Source organism: Bufo gargarizans, chromosome 4, assembly GCF_014858855.1.
Source record: "Bufo gargarizans isolate SCDJY-AF-19 chromosome 4, ASM1485885v1, whole genome shotgun sequence".
Classification (NCBI taxonomy): domain Eukaryota; kingdom Metazoa; phylum Chordata; class Amphibia; order Anura; family Bufonidae; genus Bufo; species Bufo gargarizans.
In genome coordinates, this window is record NC_058083.1 from 63,917,492 (window position 1) to 63,937,393 (window position 19,902).

Sequence of the window (19,902 nt, forward strand, 5' to 3'; positions counted from 1 at the left end):
ATTTTTCATGTCCGTGGATCCTCCAAAAATCAAGGAAGACCCACGGATGAAAAAACGGTCACGGATCACGGACCTATGGACCCCGTTTTTGCGGACCTTAAAAAAAAACGGTCGTGTGCATAAGGCCTAAGGCAAAGAGAAGGAAATGGCAGGAAAAAGAAGATCTGGGTTTTTTAACAAATTATTGTCAACTCAATTAGTGATTTTCCCCCATCACCTTTATCTTGAGATATTGTATTAATGAAGAGCAAATACCCATTCCATATGTCCACATAGGTTACATAAAAGTCTACAGGAGGTGTCCTTCTGTTTCTCACTGTGTCCCTCTGGATTCTCCTGCAGTGCTGGTGGTGGTATGAATACGGTAAGAAGCAAGGTCCATGGGACAATTTATCTTCACGGCTCTGACAGTAAACAACGCTCTACTTCTTCTTTTTCCTCATATCCACAATACTTTTCCTCCAAGGATCCTGGTCACTGTTGACCTCGGGGAAATATTATTTGGGTCTCTGGCAGAAAAATATACTCTCATATAGGCTGTTTAATGCATGTAAACACTTCTCACATTCCAAACAAGAATTTCGTTTCTATAATTCTGATTCTCTTTTTCACATGAAGAAAATCAAAGTGGCTTCTCTCCTGTGTGAATTTTCTCATGTGTAACAAGACCTGACTTTTTTGTAAAACAGTCACCACATTTGGTGCATATAAATGTTTTTTCTCCTGTATGACTTCTCTGATGCACCTTGAGGCTCTCTTTATAAAGAAAACCTTTCCCACATTCTGAACATGAATACGGCTTCTCTCCTGTGTGAATTCTCTCATGCTTAGCAAGCAGTGATTTATATATAAAACATTTTCCACATTCTGAACATGAATACGGCTTCTCCCCTGTGTGAAGTCTTCGGTGTGTATATAAATTAGAGTGTTGTGTAAACTGTTTTCCACATTCCTCGCACTGAAATCCTAGACCCTCTTTCTGTCCGGTACTTTTGGTAACAGTCTGTGATTGATCCGGAGAAGGTTCCTCATGATTAAGAGGATTATATGATGGCTCTCTACTTTGAAGTCCTGGATGTACATTATGGGTAATGAAGTTCTCTCCTGAAGAGCGCAGCCCGATATCTTCACCTTTTACTTTATAATCTAGTGATAACATGACATTTTCATCAGAGTTCTTACAGAGATTAAAAAAAAAGATTTGGTGTTAAGAGGTGAGGAAAATTAGGTATTATACATTTTTTTACCTGTTTTTGGAATCAGATTTATGGATTTAAGGTTTGGTAAAGAATGGGAGTTCAATCTATCAGGTCCAGGTTCAATCTATCAGGGAGTTCAATCCATCAGCATATGTACATTTACATTTACCTAATGCTTTCTTTTTTAGTCTCTACAGTTGAGAGACACATTAGAATTCCAGACTTAAAAGCTTGCAAAGAGGATGGGTCTGACCTGCGGCTGTCCGAAAAAGTTTACATGACAAGCAGAGTATGTCACAATAGGAAGACATGCAAGGTGACAAGCCACAAGGGGGCGTTCTAGCATTCACTGCGCTCGTTACTTTGGCTTCCACACTCGCGTTACGCATTAGGCTACCAAGGAGTTAAGCGACCTCCAAACACGTCCTCACATCCACGTACAAAGCTGCCCCCCCCCCCCCCCCCGATAGTACAACCGATGTCACACCCCGGTTACAGATACACAGCACTCACAGGAACAAACTTCAACAATACGTCTAGCAAACCTCTAGCACACTGGCCTTTGAGAGTAACACAACAAAGGTACTTAGAGGGTGCGGATATTTACAGCATCAAGCAACGACTTACTACATTTAATATACAAAAAGGTATAGTACTACCAGGTTACAAAACAATGACGAAAAAGCACACACACATATGCAAACAGTACAGCAATAAAAGGGATAAAATTATAAAATGCATACAAATTAGATAGGTGGGATCAATGATGGGAGAGCAGCTAATCAGACCTACAACTAGATGTATCTAGGGGATCTGACCCTGTGTGGTTTGCTGTATGAATTTTTTTTTAAGTGTCTTAGCCGTCTTCCCTTCCCCCCTAGTCATGTGACAGTAAGCAGGCTAATGACATGCAAAAAGTGGCAAATCGTATAGCATACTCTTAATCTGAGCCCAAATTCTTGTAGGTATCCCTGAGATGGATAATATAACCGGCAAGTTTTACAGGATATTTTACCGACCCAGGCATACCAAACATAAATATGAAATAGTATTCATTTCCACCAATATGTAATTCCGTAGGTTTCCTAAGGTCGAAAATCCTGGCGCTTGAGACCGAAGAAGCCCCCAGTTCTCTGATCACAAGACCATAAGTTATTTATAATAAAACATGAATTATGACTAGAGTTGAGCGAACACCTGGATGTTCGGGTTCGAGAAGTTCGGCTGAACTTCCCGGAAATGTTCGGGTTCGGGATCCGAACCCGACCCGAACTTCGTCCCGAACCCCATTGAAGTCAATGGGGACCCGAACTTTTCGGCACTAAAAAGGCTGTAAAACAGCCCAGGAAAGGGCTAGAGGGCTGCAAAAGGCAGCAAAATGTAGTTAAATCCCCTGCAAACAAATGTGGATAGGTAAATGAATAAAAATAAAAAAAAAATAAAAAAAAATTAACCAATATCAATTGGAGAGAGGTCCCATAGCAGAGAATCTGGCTTCATGTCAGCAGAGAATCAGTCTTCATGTCATAGCAGAGAATCAGGCTTCACGTCACCCACCACTGGAACAGTCCATTGTCATATATTTAGGCCCCGGCACTCAGGCAGAGGAGAGAGGTCCCATAACAGAGATTCAGGCTTCATGTCAGCAGAGAATCAGTCTTCATGTCATAGCAGAGAATCAGGCTTCACGTCACCCAACACTGGAACAGTCCATTGTCATATATTTAGGCCCCGGCACCCAGACAGAGGAGAGAGGTCCCATAACAGAGATTCAGGCTTCATGTCAGCAGAGAATCATTCTTCATGTCATAGCAGAGAATCAGGCTTCACGTCACCCACCACTGGAACAGTCCATTGTCAGATATTTAGGCCCCGGCACCCAGACAGAGGAGAGAGGTCCCATAACAGAGATTCAGGCTTCATGTCAGCAGAGAATCAGTCTTCATGTCATAGCAGAGAATCATGCGTCACGTCAGCCAAAACTGGAACAGTCCATTGTCATATATTTAGGCCCCGGCACCCAGACAGAGGAGAGAGGTCCCATAACAGAGATTCAGGCTTCATGTCAGCAGAGAATCAGTCTTCATGTCATAGCAGAGAATCAGGCTTCACGTCAGCCAAAACTGGAACAGTCCATTGTCAGATATTTAGGCCCCGGCACCCAGACAGAGGAGAGAGGTCCCATAACAGAGATTCAGGCTTCATGTCAGCAGAGAATCAGTTTTCATGTCATAGAAGAGAATCATGCTTCACGTCACCCAACACTGGAACAGGCCACTGTCAGATATTTTTAGGCCCCGGCACCCAGACAGAGGAGAGGTTCATTTAACTTTGGGTTGCCCCGCAATATAATGGTAAAATGAAAAAAAAAAATAGGATTGAATGAGGAAGTGCCCTGGAGTACAATAATATATGGTTAAGGGGAGGTAGTTATAAATGTCTAATCTGCACAAGGGATGGATAGGTCCTGTGGGATCCATGCCTGGTTCATTTTTATGAACGTCAGCTTGTCCACATTGGCTGTAGACAGGCGGCTGCGTTTGTCTGTAATGACGCCCCCTGCCGTGCTGAATACACGTTCAGACAAAACGCTGGCCGCCGGGCAGGCCAGCACCTCCAAGGCATAAAAGGCTAGCTCTGGCCACGTGGACAATTTGGAGACCCAGAAGTTGAATGGGGCCGAACCATCAGTCAGTACGTGGAGGGGTGTGCACACGTACTGTTCCACCATGTTAGTGAAATGTTGCAGTTAGCTGTGGCGTGGTGACAAAACTTTTCCCCATCTCTGCCATGCTAACCCTGGCCGTGACACAGCTGCGTTGGCGACCTCTTGCTCCTCCTCTGCATTCACCTTGGGCTTCCACTTGTTCCCCTGTGACATTTGGGAATGCTCTCAGTAGCGCGTTTACCAATGTGCGCTTGTACTCGCGCATCTTCCTATCACGCTCCAGTGCAGGAAGTAAGGTGGGCACATTGTCTTTGTAGCGTGGATCCAGCAGGGTGGCAACCCAGTAGTCCGCACACGTTAAAATGTGGGCAACTCTGCTGTTGTTGCGCAGGCACTGCAGCATGTAGTCGCTCATGTGTGCCAGGCTGCCCAGAGGTAAGGACAAGCTGTCCTCTGTGGGAGGCGTATCGTCATCGTCCTGCGTTTCCCCCCAGCCACGCACCAGTGATGGGCCCGAGCTGCGTTGGGTGCCACCCCGCTGTGACCATGCTTCATCCTCATCCTCCTCCACCTCCTCCTCATCCTCGTCCTCCTCGTCCTCCAGTAGTGGGCCCTGTCTGGCCACATTTGTACCTGGCCTCTGCTGTTGCAAAAAACCTCCCTCTGAGTCACTTCGAAGAGACTGGCCTGAAAGTGCTAAAAATGACCCATCTTCCTCCTCCTCCTCCTCCTCCTCCTCCTCCTGGGCCACCTCCTCTTCCATCATCGCCCTAAGTGTTTTCTCAAGGAGACATAGAAGTGGTATTGTAACGCTGATAACGGTGTCATCGCCACTGGCCATGTTGGTGGAGTACTCGAAACAGCGCACACAGGTCTCGCATGGAGGCCCAGTCATTGGTGGTGAAGTGGTGCTGTTCCGCAGTGCGACTGACCCGTGCGTGCTGCAGCTGAAACTCCACTATGGCCTGCTGCTGCTCGCACAGTCTGTCCAGCATGTGCAAGGTGGAGTTCCACCTGGTGGGTACGTCGCATATGAGGCGGTGAGCGGGAAGGCCGAAGTTACGCTGTAGCGCAGACAGGCGAGCAGCGGCAGGATGTGAACGCCGGAAGCGCGAACAGACGGCCCGCACTTTATGCAGCAGCTCTGACATGTCGGGGTAGTTGTGAATGAACTTCTGCACCACCAAATTCAGCACATGCGCCAGGCAAGGGATGTGCGTCAAACCGGCTAGTCCCAGAGCTGCAACGAGATTTCGCCCATTATCGCACACCACCAGGCCGGGCTTGAGGCTCACCGGCAGCAACCACTCGTCGGTCTGTTGTTCTATACCCCGCCACAACTCCTGTGCGGTGTGGGGCCTGTCCCCCAAACATATGAGTTTCAGAATGGCCTGCTGACGTTTACCCCGGGCTGTGCTGAAGTTGGTGGTGAAGGTGTGTGGCTGACTGGATGAGCAGGTGGAAGAAGAGGAGGAGGAAGCCGAGAAGGAGGAGGTGGCAACAGGAGGCAAAGAATGTTGCCCTGCGATCCTTGGCGGCGGAAGGACGTGCGCCAAACAGCTCTCCGCCTGGGGCCCAGCCGCCACTACATTTACCCAGTGTGCAGTTAGGGAGATATAGCGTCCATGGCCGTGCTTACTGGTCCACGTATCTGTGGTTAGGTGGACCTTGCTACAGATGGCGTTGCGCAGTGCACACTTGATTTTATCGGATACTTGGTTGTGCAGGGAAGGCACGGCTCTCTTGGAGAAGTAGTGGCGGCTGGGAACAACATACTGTGGGACAGCAAGCGACATGAGCTGTTTGAAGCTGTCTGTGTCCACCAGCCTAAATGACAGCATTTCATAGGCCAGTAGTTTAGAAATGCTGGCATTCAGGGCCAGGGATCGAGGGTGGCTAGGTGGGAATTTACGCTTTCTATCAAATGTTTGTGAGATGGAGAGCTGAACGCTCGCGTGTGACATGGTGGAGATGCTTGGTGACTGAGGTGGTGGTGTTGGTGGTACATCCCCTGTTTGCTGGGCGGCAAGAGGAGGAAGAGGCCGAGGCGGCAGCAGCAGAAGAGGCCGAGGCGGCAGCAGCAGAAGAGGTAGCAGGGGGAGCCTGAGTGACTTCCTTGTTTTTAAGGTGTTTACTCCACTGCAGTTCATGCTTTGCATGCAGGTGCCTGGTCATGCAGGTTGTGCTAAGGTTCAGAACGTTAATGCCTCGCTTCAGGCTCTGATGGCACAGCGTGCAAACCACTCGGGTCTTGTCGTCAGCACATTGTTTGAAGAAGTGCCATGCCAGGGAACTCCTTGAAGCTGCCTTTGGGGTGCTCGGTCCCAGATGGCGGCGGTCAGTAGCAGGCGGAGTCTCTTGGCGGCGGGTGTTCTGCTTTTGCCCACTGCTCCCTCTTTTGCTACGCTGTTGGCTCGGTCTCACCACTGCCTTTTCCTTCGAACTGTGAAAGTCAGTGGCACGACCTTCATTCCATGTGGGGTCTAGGACCTCATCGTCCCCTGCATCGTCTTCCACCCAGTCTTCCTCCCTGACCTCCTGTTCAGTCTGCACACTGCAGAAAGACGCAGCAGTTGGCACCTGTGTTTCGTCATCATCAGAGACATGCTGAGGTGGTATTCCCATGTCCTCATCATCAGGAAACATAAGTGGTTGTGCGTCAGTGCATTCTATGTCTTCCACCGCTGGGGAAGGGCTAGGTGGATGCCCTTGGGAAACCCTGCCAGCGGAGTCTTCAAACAGCATAAGAGACTGCTGCATAACTTGCGGCTCAGACAGTTTCCCTGGTATGCATGGGGGTGATGTGACAGACTGATGGGGTTGGTTTTCAGGCGCCATCTGTGCGCTTTCTGCAGAAGACTGGGTGGGAGATAATGTGAACGTGCTGGATCCACTGTCGGCCACCCAATTGACTAATGCCTGTGCCTGCTCAGGCCTTACCATCCTTAGAACGGCATTGGGCCCCACCAAATATCGCTGTAAATTATGGCGGCTACTGGGACCTGAGGTAGTTGGTACACTAGGACGTGTGGCTGTGGCAGAACGGCTACGTCCTCTCCCAGCACCAGAGGGTCCACTAACACCACCACGACCATGTCCGCATCCGCTACTAGATGTTTTCCTCATTGTTACCGTTCACCACAAAAGGAAAAATATTATTTGGCCCAATGTATTGAATTCAAATTCAGGCCTTTTTTACAGACACCTAACACTATCTGGCTATCTATTTAGGTACCGTATTACACTAATACAGGCACAGCAGTAACCACAGATTTAGCTGACTATAAATTTGAGGCCTAGTATTTAGGCGCTGGATGACAGGTATACGTTTACGGACAGAATTAGACTTGGAAATGCACGGTAGCGTGTGAAGTTATTGTGGATGACCCTATCAGCACCTTGAATCTAATATACCCTTTTATGGATAGATTTAAAGTAGGCCTGATACAGCAGAATCCACTAATTTAGGGAATTGCTAAGTTGGGAATTGCATTTCAACCCAGAACAAAAATATATCCTTTGCCAGACAGCAGACAGTATTACAATTGGCTAGCCACAGCTGAAACACCAGATTTAGGGTACTGCTATTTTGGCAATTGTATTTCACCCCTCAATAAAATAGCAAGCACAGCCAAGCCCCTGATGTAGGATATAGCAAAAAAATAACCACACTATTGATGGTTAAATGTACTTGGTGGCAGCTTGTGCTGGCGCACCACAAGACACAAAATGGCCGTCGATCACCCCAGAAAAAAGTGACTGAAAAACGCTCTGGGCAGCCTAAAAACAGTGAGCAATTGAATAGCAGCAGTTCAATGATCCACAGCTGTAGATCGATCACGGAAGTCTTTTGGAGGAGTTAATCTGCCTAATCTTGCCCTAACAGTCGCAGCTGCAACCTCTCCCTACGCTAATCAGAGCAGAGTGACGGGCGGCGCTATGTGACTCCAGCTTAAATAGAGGCTGGGTCACATGGTGCTCTGGCCAATCACAGCCATGCCAATAGTAGGCATGGCTGTGACGGCCTCTTGGGGCAAGTAGTATGACGCTTGTTGATTGGCTGCCTTGCAGCCTTTCAAAAAGCGCCAAGAAAGCGACGAACACTGAACCCGAACCCAGACTTTTACGAAAATGTTCGGGTTCGGGTCCGTGTCACGGACACCCCAAAATTCGGTACGAACCCGAACTATACAGTTCGGGTTCGCTCATCCCTAATTATGACAGGACGGCTTTTGAAGTATATCTTCTGGTCTATTGGTATCTAACCCCTATTCCAAGCTTTGGATGGGCTGGAGACTGTGGCATGCATTAATCCCATTAACATCTCTGTGTTACCCAGAAACCAGCACACTTTGGCCTTAGGTCTTACAATGACTTTATTTGCCCCCCTCATTCTACAACATCCTGTTCCTAATAAGTTCCCATTTGTCCAGACTTTTGGCATCATGACTCATAACAAGTTTAAAACAAAATTCTAGATTGTCCTCCAATCTGAACCTCAGTGAAAATATAAAAATTCTAACTACTTTCCCCAAATTTTAACAATTAAAAAAATAAAGATCATTAGCATTGTCAAGTCACAAAAATGCCCAAACATAAAATATACTTATTAATGGGGGGGGGGTTCACAATAGCTGATTTGTTGTTTTTTTGCTTGATTCACCTCCCAAAAAAATAGAAAAAGGTGATCAGAATCATACACACTCCAAAATGGTATCAATAACAAAATACAGATCAGCCTGTAAAAAAGGAGCATTCACACAGCTCCATGGATGGAAATATAAAAACATTATGGGGGTCAGAAAATGGTGATGCAAACGATACATTCATTTTATTCTCAAACTTTTTTTTTTTTAAGTATTAAAACACAAGAAAAACTATAAAAATTTGGTATCTCTGGAATCATATTAAGCCGACAAATGAAGGGAACCGGTCAGTTTTGCTGAGTAGGAAACAATATGATAACAAAACACATAAAATTACATTTTTTTCCTCCAATTTCACCACAATTGGATTTTTTTCCAGCTTCCCACACACCATATACAATATTAAATGGTGTTTTTGTCCCTCATACGGCTATGTGAACACAAAAATAAAATGTCACGGCTCTGGAAAGGCAGGGAGAAAAAATGAAAACCAAAAAAAAACCACAGCTTTGTGGTGATTTCTAAAGCGGCGGGAAATTATCAGCACTGTTTGAGGTATGACTACACTGTCTATAGTTACAGATACTCAGGACTATGTGCTGGGACTGATACGGTATGGGAAGGAACCCATCTTAACCTGCTAACCAGGACCCCATGACCCCAGAAAAGGGCAGCTTGGGTCAAAGCCACCGACCATCTAATTGTGTTACCAAAAGATTACTGACCAGATTAGCTTTGTTTTGGGTATCGAATTTTCGGTACCCAATCGATACTTTTAGCTCGGTAATGATACGATACCAGGATTTTCCTTTTACCGATACTAGGTATCAGAGAACTTGGATCTTGCTGCTCTCAGCGTGCGCCATGTTCTCTCAGCAGCACAGGGAGAAGGAAGCAGTCTCTCCCTCCCCCTGTGCCGCTGCTGCCACCAATGGGAATGAAGAGGAGAAGAGGACGGGCTGTGGCCACTGCGCCACCATTGATAACTAACGTTTAATGCATTACTAATACAGGCCGCAGAAACACATTGCCGGCACCCGACCTCTGACAGGGCGCTGCGATCCGCAGCAAATAACCCCTCAGGTGCAGCACCTGATGGGCTAACTTCCGTTGATTGCAACTCCCTGTGGCCATGCCTACCAACGTTAATTATCATTGGTAGTGCAGTGCGCCCTCCTCTATTCCCAGTATTAAAATCATTGGTGACATGGCCACAGGGTCCCTCCCCTCCTCCTCATTGGTGGTGCAGTGGCAGCTTCTGATCGGAGCCCCAGCAGTGTAATCCTGGATCTCCAATTGGTTACTATGGCGGCCAGGACGCTACTGAAGCCCTGGCTGCCATGGTGATCTCCCTGCTGCTGTGTGTACTATGCACAGGGCAGCAGGGAGAGTGCGAGGTCCTATTCACCATCATAAAGCTCTATCAGGGTGAATAGGACAAGGGATTAAAAGATCCCAGGTACTAGCCCCTAAGGGGGGATAGTTATTAGATAAAAAGTTTTAAAAAAATAGTAAAAAATAAATAAAAATATTCAGTATAAATCATCCCCTTTCCCAATTTAATGTATAAACTATATAAACAATAAATAAAAAACATTACATATCGCAATGTCTGAAAATTCCAAATTATTAAAATATTTTTAAAAATCTCCTATGCAGTGAACAAAAAAAGAAAAAACGCGAGATGCAGTAAAAGAAAAAACGTGAGATTGGCCATTTTTTTGGTCACCTTGTCTCCGCAAAAAATAGGATCGGACTGTTTGATTATAAGCCGGACGTTCCATAAAATGCGGAATACACGCAGCTTTTTTTGGGCTTTTAATTTTTTTTGCGTGGTATCGAATATCGCAATACTTTTTTATGGTATTGAAACCAAATCAAAATGTTGGTATCAAAACAGCCCTAGACCAGATATCATAAGATTCAGGACCCCTGGATTAAATTGTCACTAGAAAGGTCAATGAATATGCTTGAGTTTTTGAGCCAAATCCTGAAGTGGATCCAGCAGGAAGGAGAAGTAGACGTCCTTCCTTTATATCTCCTATACCTTTGCAGCCAGCAACTATAGGCCAACAGCGGAACATCGATAGCAGTCAAAATCATGAAAACTACTGAAAAACCGGATAATGGACCACCTAAAACCAATATACTGGACCCAGAACAGCATGGCGTTAGTCAGGGCAAAGCAAATGATGTCAAACATCTCATTGCCTATGACACAAAGGTGTCGGATGAAGCTGGTGCCGTAGATATCGCAGATCTGGATGTCAGAATAGCCTTTTATACACTTCTACATAAAGAACTGATCAACAAGTTTGGCCTAATACCGGGATAGTTCAGTGGATTTGGTAAAGGACAGATATCAGAACGAGAGAGACTAGTGACAAGTGGTGACCACAAGGGTCTGTTCTGTGTTTGGAAGGGATATACAGCAGGAGATGGTTTGGTAGGTAAGGAATGACTATAGGTAGGGTGTGTCAGTAGGTTATGACTATAGGTAGGTTATGACTGTAGGTAGATTATGACTGTAGGTTATGACTGTGGATAGGGCATGACTGTAGGTAGGGTATGACTGTAGGTAGGGCAAACATGTCAGGTGCTTGATACATCCATCTGGACCAGGGCTACCACCTCTACCTGGATAGTTACTATACCAGTGTTCTAATATCCAAGTGCCTCGCTTCCAGTAGTACAGAGGTATGTGCGTCCCAGTACGTTTGCAAGTCAGGACACACACATTGTACCAGGGAGGAAGGAAAAGACTAAAAATGGTCCTGAGTGTGCCTCACAAGAGGGATAAGAAGAGACACCATCTACCAGTGCGACACCGGCCCCGACTCTCCTGGACCTTGTGTGAAGGAGTGTTATACTATTTCTCATACACCCCTTGATTTTCTATTTAATTGACCCCGCTGTTATTTACCCTGATGTACCCCGCACAGCTTACACATGCCGCATGCCAGTCCTTCCTCCTGGAGCCCTGCTGTATACTCAGGAAGCTGATAGAGAAACAAGGTGGAGCCTCAGCTGAAGTAACCTACCAATTTCCTTCCTCCATTCATGATTCCATACCTGTGGTCACATGGACTGGAATGTCCTCCTCCACCTCACTCTTACATGGGGGATCGCCCATCATCCGCTCTTCTTCATCCTCCACTTTAATATCAGTCACATCTTCTCCCTGATTTGTCATCTGTAACAATTCAGTACAATACAGCAGACAGGTGGGAAATCTAACAGATCCACATAAGAGACCCCCACAATCTATGACCCCTCTATGACTGCAGGACCCCCCTATATAGATGTGTATAGGGCTCAGCTCCATCTACCTGATGGTTCTCTGGGAGCTTCTCCTCTGGACAGTCCTGGGAATACAGAGGACGGGGACTTCTCTCGGGGGGGTTTCTTTCTATGAGTCCATCTGTAGGAAACACACAGGGACAGGACAGATTATTACATGTGATGATGAGATGATGGGAGTAGTATCTATATGACCCAGAAAACTGACATGAAAGTCACCCCCCAGCCTTCTTACATTGATGAACGCCCGATAAATCAATCATCTCCTCTTCTTCTTCATCTTTAACTTCAACCTTAATATTAATCAGGTTTTCATCCTGAAGAAGAAAAAATATGTAAAATGATCTTTGGTTCAATCACTTTAAAGGGAACTTGTCATCACCTTCATGCTGCCCATACTGACGGCAGAAGAAAGTAGAGACAGGTAAGTTGATTTCAGCGGTCTGTCATTTAAAATTCAAAACTAAGTGGTTGCTGAGAACTAACATCACAATCATTGCAGACTGGGCCCGGAAAAGAGTCGCGGCCTCCTGAGAAGAGTCCTGGTTATTCATGAATTGCTGCTCTCCTGCCCACCTGCTGATGACTGACAGTCTTCTACCTAGGAGATTATGCAATGATTATGATGCTGGTTCTCAGCAACCACTTACTTTTAGCTGATGAGTGACACAATCAGCATTTCTGTCACTACTTTATACTGCCCTCAGTACGGTCAGCATAAAGTTGATGACAGGTTCCCTTTAAAAATTAAATTCTGGTGAGACTTCAGCTCCATCTACCTGAGGGTTCTCTGGGAGCTTCTCCTTTGGACAGTCCTGGGAATACAGAGGACGGGGACATCTCTCGGGTGGATTTATCCTCCTGGATCCATCTGTGGAGACACAAGCACACAGTGACTGAATACATGGCCTCCTGTAGATCTGTCTATAGATCAGACTCTTCTCTCAGCTCCTTCACTTCTAGGTTTAGTGACCGGGATCTAAATAACAATGTTCTGCTCCTCACCAACCTTCTGATAAACCCCACAGATGATGAGAACAGGGGTCCTGTGCCCTCACATGGATGGAGCGGTGGCTGTAGATGTCTGCTGCTCCACTCACTGCCAGTGGAAATGCTGGAGATATCTGAGAGGACGTCTGCTCCATCCACTCCATTCACAAGGAGGACACAGGACCCTCGTTCTCATGATCAGTGGGGTCTCAGTGGTCACATATTTATCCCGTCCTGTGAATAGGCATGTCACCATATTCTGACTCCCGTAAATTGAGAGCTCATTTTCTGTGGGGCGAGCTGGAGTTATTATTGGTACTATTTTGGGGTGCATATAACTTTTTTGATCATATATTTTGGGGGAAGAATAGGATTTTTTCACAGCATGATTTTAATATTTCATATTTTTGAACATGACAAGACAAATAATGTTTATTTTTACATGATAAATAGGTAGAAAAAATTGGAATTTGTAATATTTTGCTTTATTCATATTTGGAAAAACGTTATTTCTTTTAGTTCCCTATGGGTCTTGAATCTGCGATCCGTCTGACTCCAGAGGCAGGGTATAACAGAAGAACCAAGATGGCGGGCCTTCATTATGTCTCAGGATGCCACCGACCAGCGCCCGAATGGAACGATCAGTGGACAAAGGAAGCCCCCATGTCTGCCCAGCTGCAGTGGATGTTATTGACCACAACATCTTTTGTTGGGTGTCATCTCTGTATCACAACTCCTGACCCCGCTCCTCACATTCCCTCCTGACCAGTGACGTTCATGTACCTAATTGGTCATTAATGGGTTAAGTCCTCGTTATCCACAGATGACTCCCATCCTCCGGCTTCTTACAGGAGAGGTCGGATCATTTATAACCAGAGCAGACTGTGCTCCGCTGCTGATTACAGAGAGGAATAACCCCGGCCGGTCTGATGGCCTCCACCGCTATATCCATCCTCTGCTGCAGAACATCCACATTCACATATATGGGACGGATTTCAGGAGCGGAAACCTCTGCAACAAACCTGCCATGTGTGAACACATCCTAATGCAGCAGTACAGTAAAGCGAGGAACATGTGTGTGGAGCTCAGGGATCGGCAGCTGATCAGGGACGTCTGTCACCCCCTCAGGCTGCCTGATTCATCTGCACCCCCCATGTCACCCCACTCCTATGTATCCTGGAGCAGATCCTCAGAGTAAGAGAAAACAGAGCCTATGACATACTGTGGAGCCTCCGCAGCTAGAACACTCCGGGCCGTACATCTACTGCTAGAAGACACATGTCCGCTCTGACAGGACCACAGACTGGAGGAGGAGAGAGAAGAGCCCGGTGATCCCACCTTCTCCTCCAGTCACACATAGCACCTTGTGTCTTCTCTGCTTGTGGAGTGACTAGAGGATCCCAGACATGAAGGGAGGAGAACTACTGCAAAGTGACTATGGAATAAGGATGTGTTCACACCACGTCTGAGCCTTCCATCAGAGGTAGATATCAGGAGGGTTTCCTAACGTAGATCTCTGATGGAAGGAGGTGACGTCTCCCCTGTACAGTCCTATCATTCTATATAGTCACACAGGGGCAGACGTCACCCATAAGCCCCATGTATACGGCACGGCGTAGGTTTTCCTGCAGGATCCTCTGTATAGAATAGTGTCATCTACTGTACCGGCCAATGGAGGCCAAGAGGACACTATATCTGTCAAGAGGATGGAGCCTATGGAAAATTGTGTGATGTACATGGGAAATGTAGGCTCTAACGTGATGTGACCGGAGAATAACATGTGGAGCTCCTACATTACATGTCATTACACGCGTGTACACACTGCACATGACCGGACTAAGGCTCTAACACGGCCTCTTCTCACCTCGTCTCTTCTTACCTGGTGAAGTCAGAGGCCGGGGAGCCCCCATCATGGCCTCCTTGTACAGATCCTTGTGTCCTTCTACATACTCCCACTGCTCCATGGAGAAATAGACTGCCACATCCTGACACCTTACAGGAACCTGACAACACAATGACACCGTCATCACCCAGACCCCTCCAGTGCTGTTACTGGAGAATTTCCCAGCATTCCCAGCAGTGTCACCTCTCCAGTCAGCAGCTCCATCATCTTGTGGGTGAGTTCTAGGATCTTCTGCTCATGTATCAGGGGGGGAGGCTCTGTGATGGGGGTCCTGCTCCACCCTCCTGACTCATGGATGATGGGAGTCCCCCCCGATGTCTTCTTCACTATGGTGTAATCCTGTGGATGGAGAGAGACACTTAGGGAAAGAAATTCCTTTCTGACTCCAGATCTACAATCAGAATCCCTCCCTGGATCATGGCCCCATCTCCAGTAATCTAGTCACTAGAAGCTGGAATATTATTACCCTCCAGGCCCCTTCTGGACTATTCTAGAGAATCCCCCATGACTCCTATCTCTGGCAGAGAGCTCCATAGTCTCACTGCTCTTACAGTAAAGACTCCTCTTCTATGTTGGTGGAGAAACCATCTTTCCTCTAGATGTAGTGGAGGCCTCCTTGTTATAGTCCAGTATCATCTAGATGTCAGACTAGTGGTAGAAATCCTCCCTCCAGGCCACACTCCGGCCATCTCCTCCTCTGCTTCCTCTCCTCCTGGGTACAACGTGCCTACTTACCTTCTCATGGCTCCTACAACATGACTATTGGTCTCCATGATACATCACTAATCTGGCTGATCTTCAGGTTCTCCATCACTTGGAAGGTCTGGAGGCCGTTCTCCAGGACCCTGGACTCTTCCTATCACTTCCTATGATGGATTCTCCTTCCCGATGTCTGACTTGTTACAGAATACAATAAAGAGGAGAGAAATCTAGAAAAGTTTACCTCTCCGCTCAGCAGGGAGATGATCTCCAAGGTGAAGTCTAATATTCTTCTGCTGATCTCCTTCCTGTCCATCCTTGGTGGTCATTCAGGAGAAGAGGAGAGAACTGGAGGAGCTGGAGGCTTCTAGTACTGCAGGCACCTTTATGTGGAGAGGAGAGGCTGGAAATCCTCCAGGTACAAGGACATTAGTGAGATCCAGAACCGCACTTACTGCTCCTGGAGAGACCCCGCTTCTAAGAGCCCCAATACCAGGCATAAAGGGGGATTCTGGAGAAATGGCTGATACCAGAGAGAAGAAGAGGCTCCAGACACCACAGCAGTGACTACCGACCAGGAACTGCTCTGTATCTGCTGCACTGCAAGAGCTGAAGGACCTGGGATGATGTCACTATCATGTGATCAGTGCAGGGCGGAGCTCAGCAGCAGTGATGTGGTGATGTCACCGTCATGTGATCAGTGCAGGAGGCGGAGCTCAGCAGTAGAGAAGTGGTGGTGAAAGACCTGTGATGACATCACGCCCATGTGATCACATTCCTTTGAGGGAGGGGTAGTTCAGGAGTAGAATTGTGTGATATTTCACAAGATGAGAAGAAGGTATAATGCTTTGCAGGGATCAGGGTTCTGTGTGCACGGGAAAGCAATGGTCTTAAGAGATTTTAGGCTCTTGGCATCTTACTTCCTCGTCTCATTCCCTCTCTGTTGGTGTCCCGCAAGGCTCTGTCCTAGGACCTCTGCTTTTCTCTATCTAAACTTTTGGCCTGGGACAGCTCATAGAGTCCCATGGCTTTCAGTATCACTCTTATACTGACGACACACAAATCTACCTCTCTGGTCCAGACATCACCACCTTATTATCCAGAATCCCACAATGTCTATCTTCTATATCATCCTCATTCGCCTTTCGCTTTCTAAAACTTAACATGGATAATACAGAATTCATCATCTTTCCCCCATCTTGTTCATCCCCCCAACAGACCTATCTATCACGATCAATGGCTGCACACTCTCCCCGGTCAGCCAAATACGCTGCCTTGGAGTGACCTTGGATTCTGCCCTTTCCTTCCGACCGCACATCCAAGCCCTTTCCACCACCTGCCGCCTCCAACTCAAAAACATCTCCCGTATCCGCGCTTTCCTTAACTTTAAATCTGCGAAAATGCTTGTACATGCCCTCATCATCTCCCGCCTAGACTACTGCAACACTCTCCTCTGTGGCCTTCCATCTAGCACCCTCGCACCCCTCCAATCTATCCTCAACTCTGCTGCCCTACTAATCCACCTCTCACCCTGTTACTCCTCTGCCTGTCCCCTCACTGGCTCCCTATTGCCCAGGGAATTCATTTCAAAGTAGTAACAAACACATACAAGGCCGTCCATAACTTGTCCCCTCCATACATCTCTGAGCTACTTTCCCGATACACCCCCACACGCACTCTCCGATCCTTACAAGACCTCCTTCTCTCCTCTTATCACCTCTTCACACAATCGTCTCCGAGATTTCTCTGATGCATCCCCCACACTCTGGAACTCTCTACCCCAACATATCAGACTCTCACCTACAGGGAAATCCTTCAAAAGAAACCTGGAAACCCACCTCTTCAGACAAGCCTACAACCAGTGACCCTGCTGCCTCTATACCGCCATGACCAACTTCACCCGCACCTACTGTGTCCTTCTCCCATACCATGTAGATGGTAAGCCCTCACAGGCAGGGCCCTCTCTGCTTCTGTACCAGTTTGTAACTCGTCTTGTTCATGATTAGTGCAATTGTCTGTATTATGTATGTGCACCCCTTATCATATGTACAGCGCTATGGAATGAATGGACCGCAGGGGCAACACGTGAGATTACGGTGGGCTGATGGGGGTAGTAGTTGTTTGGTACTCATGGTTAGCAGAGCCTCCCTGGGTTGGCGTGCAGTGAAGGGGAAGACAGCAGTAAATCCTCCGGGGCACTCTCTAGTACAGGGATCACCAGCCAGATGGTGGTTGTGGTGCCCTTGATGGTATAGTTGTTTAGGGTGCCTTGGAGGCTGGGATCCCGGTTGTTCATGACGCCAGCACCGTTAGGTGCAACTAAAGTTGGTAGAAAGGATGAAGAGTCCATTGTAGTAAACAACAGAACTTTTACTAAATCACTTGTCTTCAGGTAGTCAGTACAGTTCATGTAGATAGCAAAGCAATAATCCCAAAATGGGTTCAGCTGTATTCCTTATAACAGGCTTGGAAATTGTAATTTGAGGAATTTCCTTCTTTCTGTATCTGTTTATACTTTGGCCATTCTCTAGCACTCAGGTACTGGATATAATATCTCTTACTGGTCATTAGCAATCCACAGGGCGGCTCCTAATGGCAGGCATCAGTCTTATGCTCCATTCTTTGGAATGGATGCTCAGTGAAGAATTACGGTCTACTATGTCCATAGAGACATAGTGGGACACTGTACTAATACCACAGGGGCTCTGCAAATGTTACACGGTGCCAGAAACACTCCCAGCAAAATTGGTGCTCAAAAATCCAAATGGTGCTCCTTCCCTTCTGAGCCCTGTAGTATGCCCAGGCAGCAGCTAATAGCCACATATTACACATAGACACATAAGTTAAAGTGTCCTAAAGTTATTACCACATAAAGGGACACGTCCTTAAAGGGGTTGCCTTGCCAATTTATGTTGATGACCTGTCCTCAGGATAGGTCATCAATATCTAATCGGTGGAGGTCCGACACCTGGCTAAACAGCTGTTTGATGAGAAGGCGGTATTCCATTTGAGCGCTGCTTCCTGGTTATTACTCTGCACGTCTTCTCGGAAAAGCAGTGTTATGACGAGGACTCGCTCCAGTCACTTGAATGGAGTGAGTATTTGTAATTACACTACGCCGCCGCTCCACAGAGGACAAAGTGCAGTGGAATGACGAGTACTCGCTCCAGTCACAGGGGACGACTTGCAGTGTAATGACCAGAATGCAATGCTCACACGGAGCGTCGCCTCCTCTTTAAACAGCTGATCGGTAGGGGAGTCAGGTGTCAGACCCCCACCGATCAGACATTGATGACCTGTCCTGAGGATAGATCATCAATATAAATCACAGAACAACCCTTTTACGGTAAGAATCGGCTACGTCCTTTAAAGTGTTTTATTGTTTCTGTATTTTTACTGATCCACAGCAGAAAGGTTATATCATTTATGTCACATGATGAACGGTGGAAATTTGAAAATATTAAATTCGTGACAAAACTCCCCTTTTCTACAGAGAAATATCCGTCTTGCTCTGCATCCCAGGACGGAAAGCAAACTACAACATGTTGCGGTTTGCTCTCCGGTCTGGGAACGCAACTAAATGGAACAGAATGCATTTTGGAGCTCTCCGTTCTGTTCAGTTCAGTTTTGTCCCCATTGACAATAAATGGGGACAAAATTGAAGCGTTTTTTTCCGGTATTGATCCCCTATGACGGATCTCAATACCGGAAAACTAAAACGCTAGTGTGAAAGTAGCCTAACAAAAAAAGTAAAATAAAAATAAATATATTACCAAAATCAAAACCTGCAGTAAAGTTGAATCCCGCTTCTAGTCTAAGGTAATTCATGTAGGACATCATTTACGATATACGCATATGTACGTATTCTACACATCCTCAGATGGAGGCATCATGTAGGGTGATTTCCACCATGAAGACTCATGGACAGGACAGGTAGAAAAAAAGATCACAATATTTCACAGTATCAGAGGGAAAGGTTCACGATGCTTCTCAGTATTGCCTGTGCTGGTCTCCTAGATGGGTCTCCAAGACTTAGAAGACTCCAGAAGAGTGACATCTGGAAACGCAGTGTTCTCAAGGGTTTTCTACTAAATGCTTGCCGCCTGTAGGTGATGAAGTACTTAGAAATGTGTTGGCACTGTGCTTCTTCTGGTATAGGAAGGAATAGTCCTGCAGGTTTTTGTTTAGGAGTCTTGTTCTGAGGTGGCAAAGGAGGCCAGATGATCCCTTATGTCCTTAAAGACCGTAGCCTATCAAGAGATTGCACAATCATCCCACATGGCTTTCAATCTAGTTGAGCTGCGCCCAGCCCAATTGACCTATGATTGTAACTTCTCTGGCCTATGGGATGCAGGGAGAAGGACACTGCCTTCTGAAACAGGAGAGATCATCAGTCTGTAACAGGCCGATAACCCATTTCACTGAACTAAGGTGATCAAACAAAATTATAAACTGCTCTTACGGGTAAATAAATTTTCCTGGTCGATCATCAAGGAG

General features: G+C 46.6%; 1 protein-coding gene and 1 long non-coding RNA gene across 2 annotated transcripts; both read right to left on the reverse strand.

Annotated features, from left to right (window-relative positions):
* Positions 1–200: 200 nt before the first annotated feature.
* On the reverse strand, positions 201–11,646 carry LOC122933903 (gastrula zinc finger protein XlCGF49.1-like). The gene is made up of 2 exons (XM_044289007.1): positions 11,586–11,646; positions 201–1,146 (listed from the first exon to the last, which is right to left on the reverse strand). Exons 1-2 carry the CDS (start codon positions 11,644–11,646, stop codon positions 623–625), a joined length of 585 nt encoding a protein of 194 aa, XP_044144942.1. The 3' UTR covers positions 201–622.
* Positions 11,647–12,624: 978 nt separating this feature from the next.
* LOC122933930 lies at positions 12,625–14,921 on the reverse strand. Its single transcript, XR_006388595.1, has 3 exons — positions 14,890–14,921; positions 14,683–14,806; positions 12,625–12,684 (listed from the first exon to the last, which is right to left on the reverse strand). It is a non-coding gene; the product is annotated as an uncharacterized LOC122933930 (long non-coding RNA).
* Between the last annotated feature and the right edge of the window lie 4,981 nt (positions 14,922–19,902).

Excerpts from the sequence above, each read along its gene's own strand:
- LOC122933903 (XM_044289007.1), bottom strand. The coding sequence starts at position 11,646 with ATGGGCGATCCCCCATGTAAGAGTGAGGTGGAGGAGGACATTCCAGTC. Across the intron at positions 1,147-11,585 it reads TCCAGTCCATGTGACCACAG|ATTATAAAGTAAAAGGTGAA; the intron begins GTATGGAATCAT and ends TGTTATCACTAG.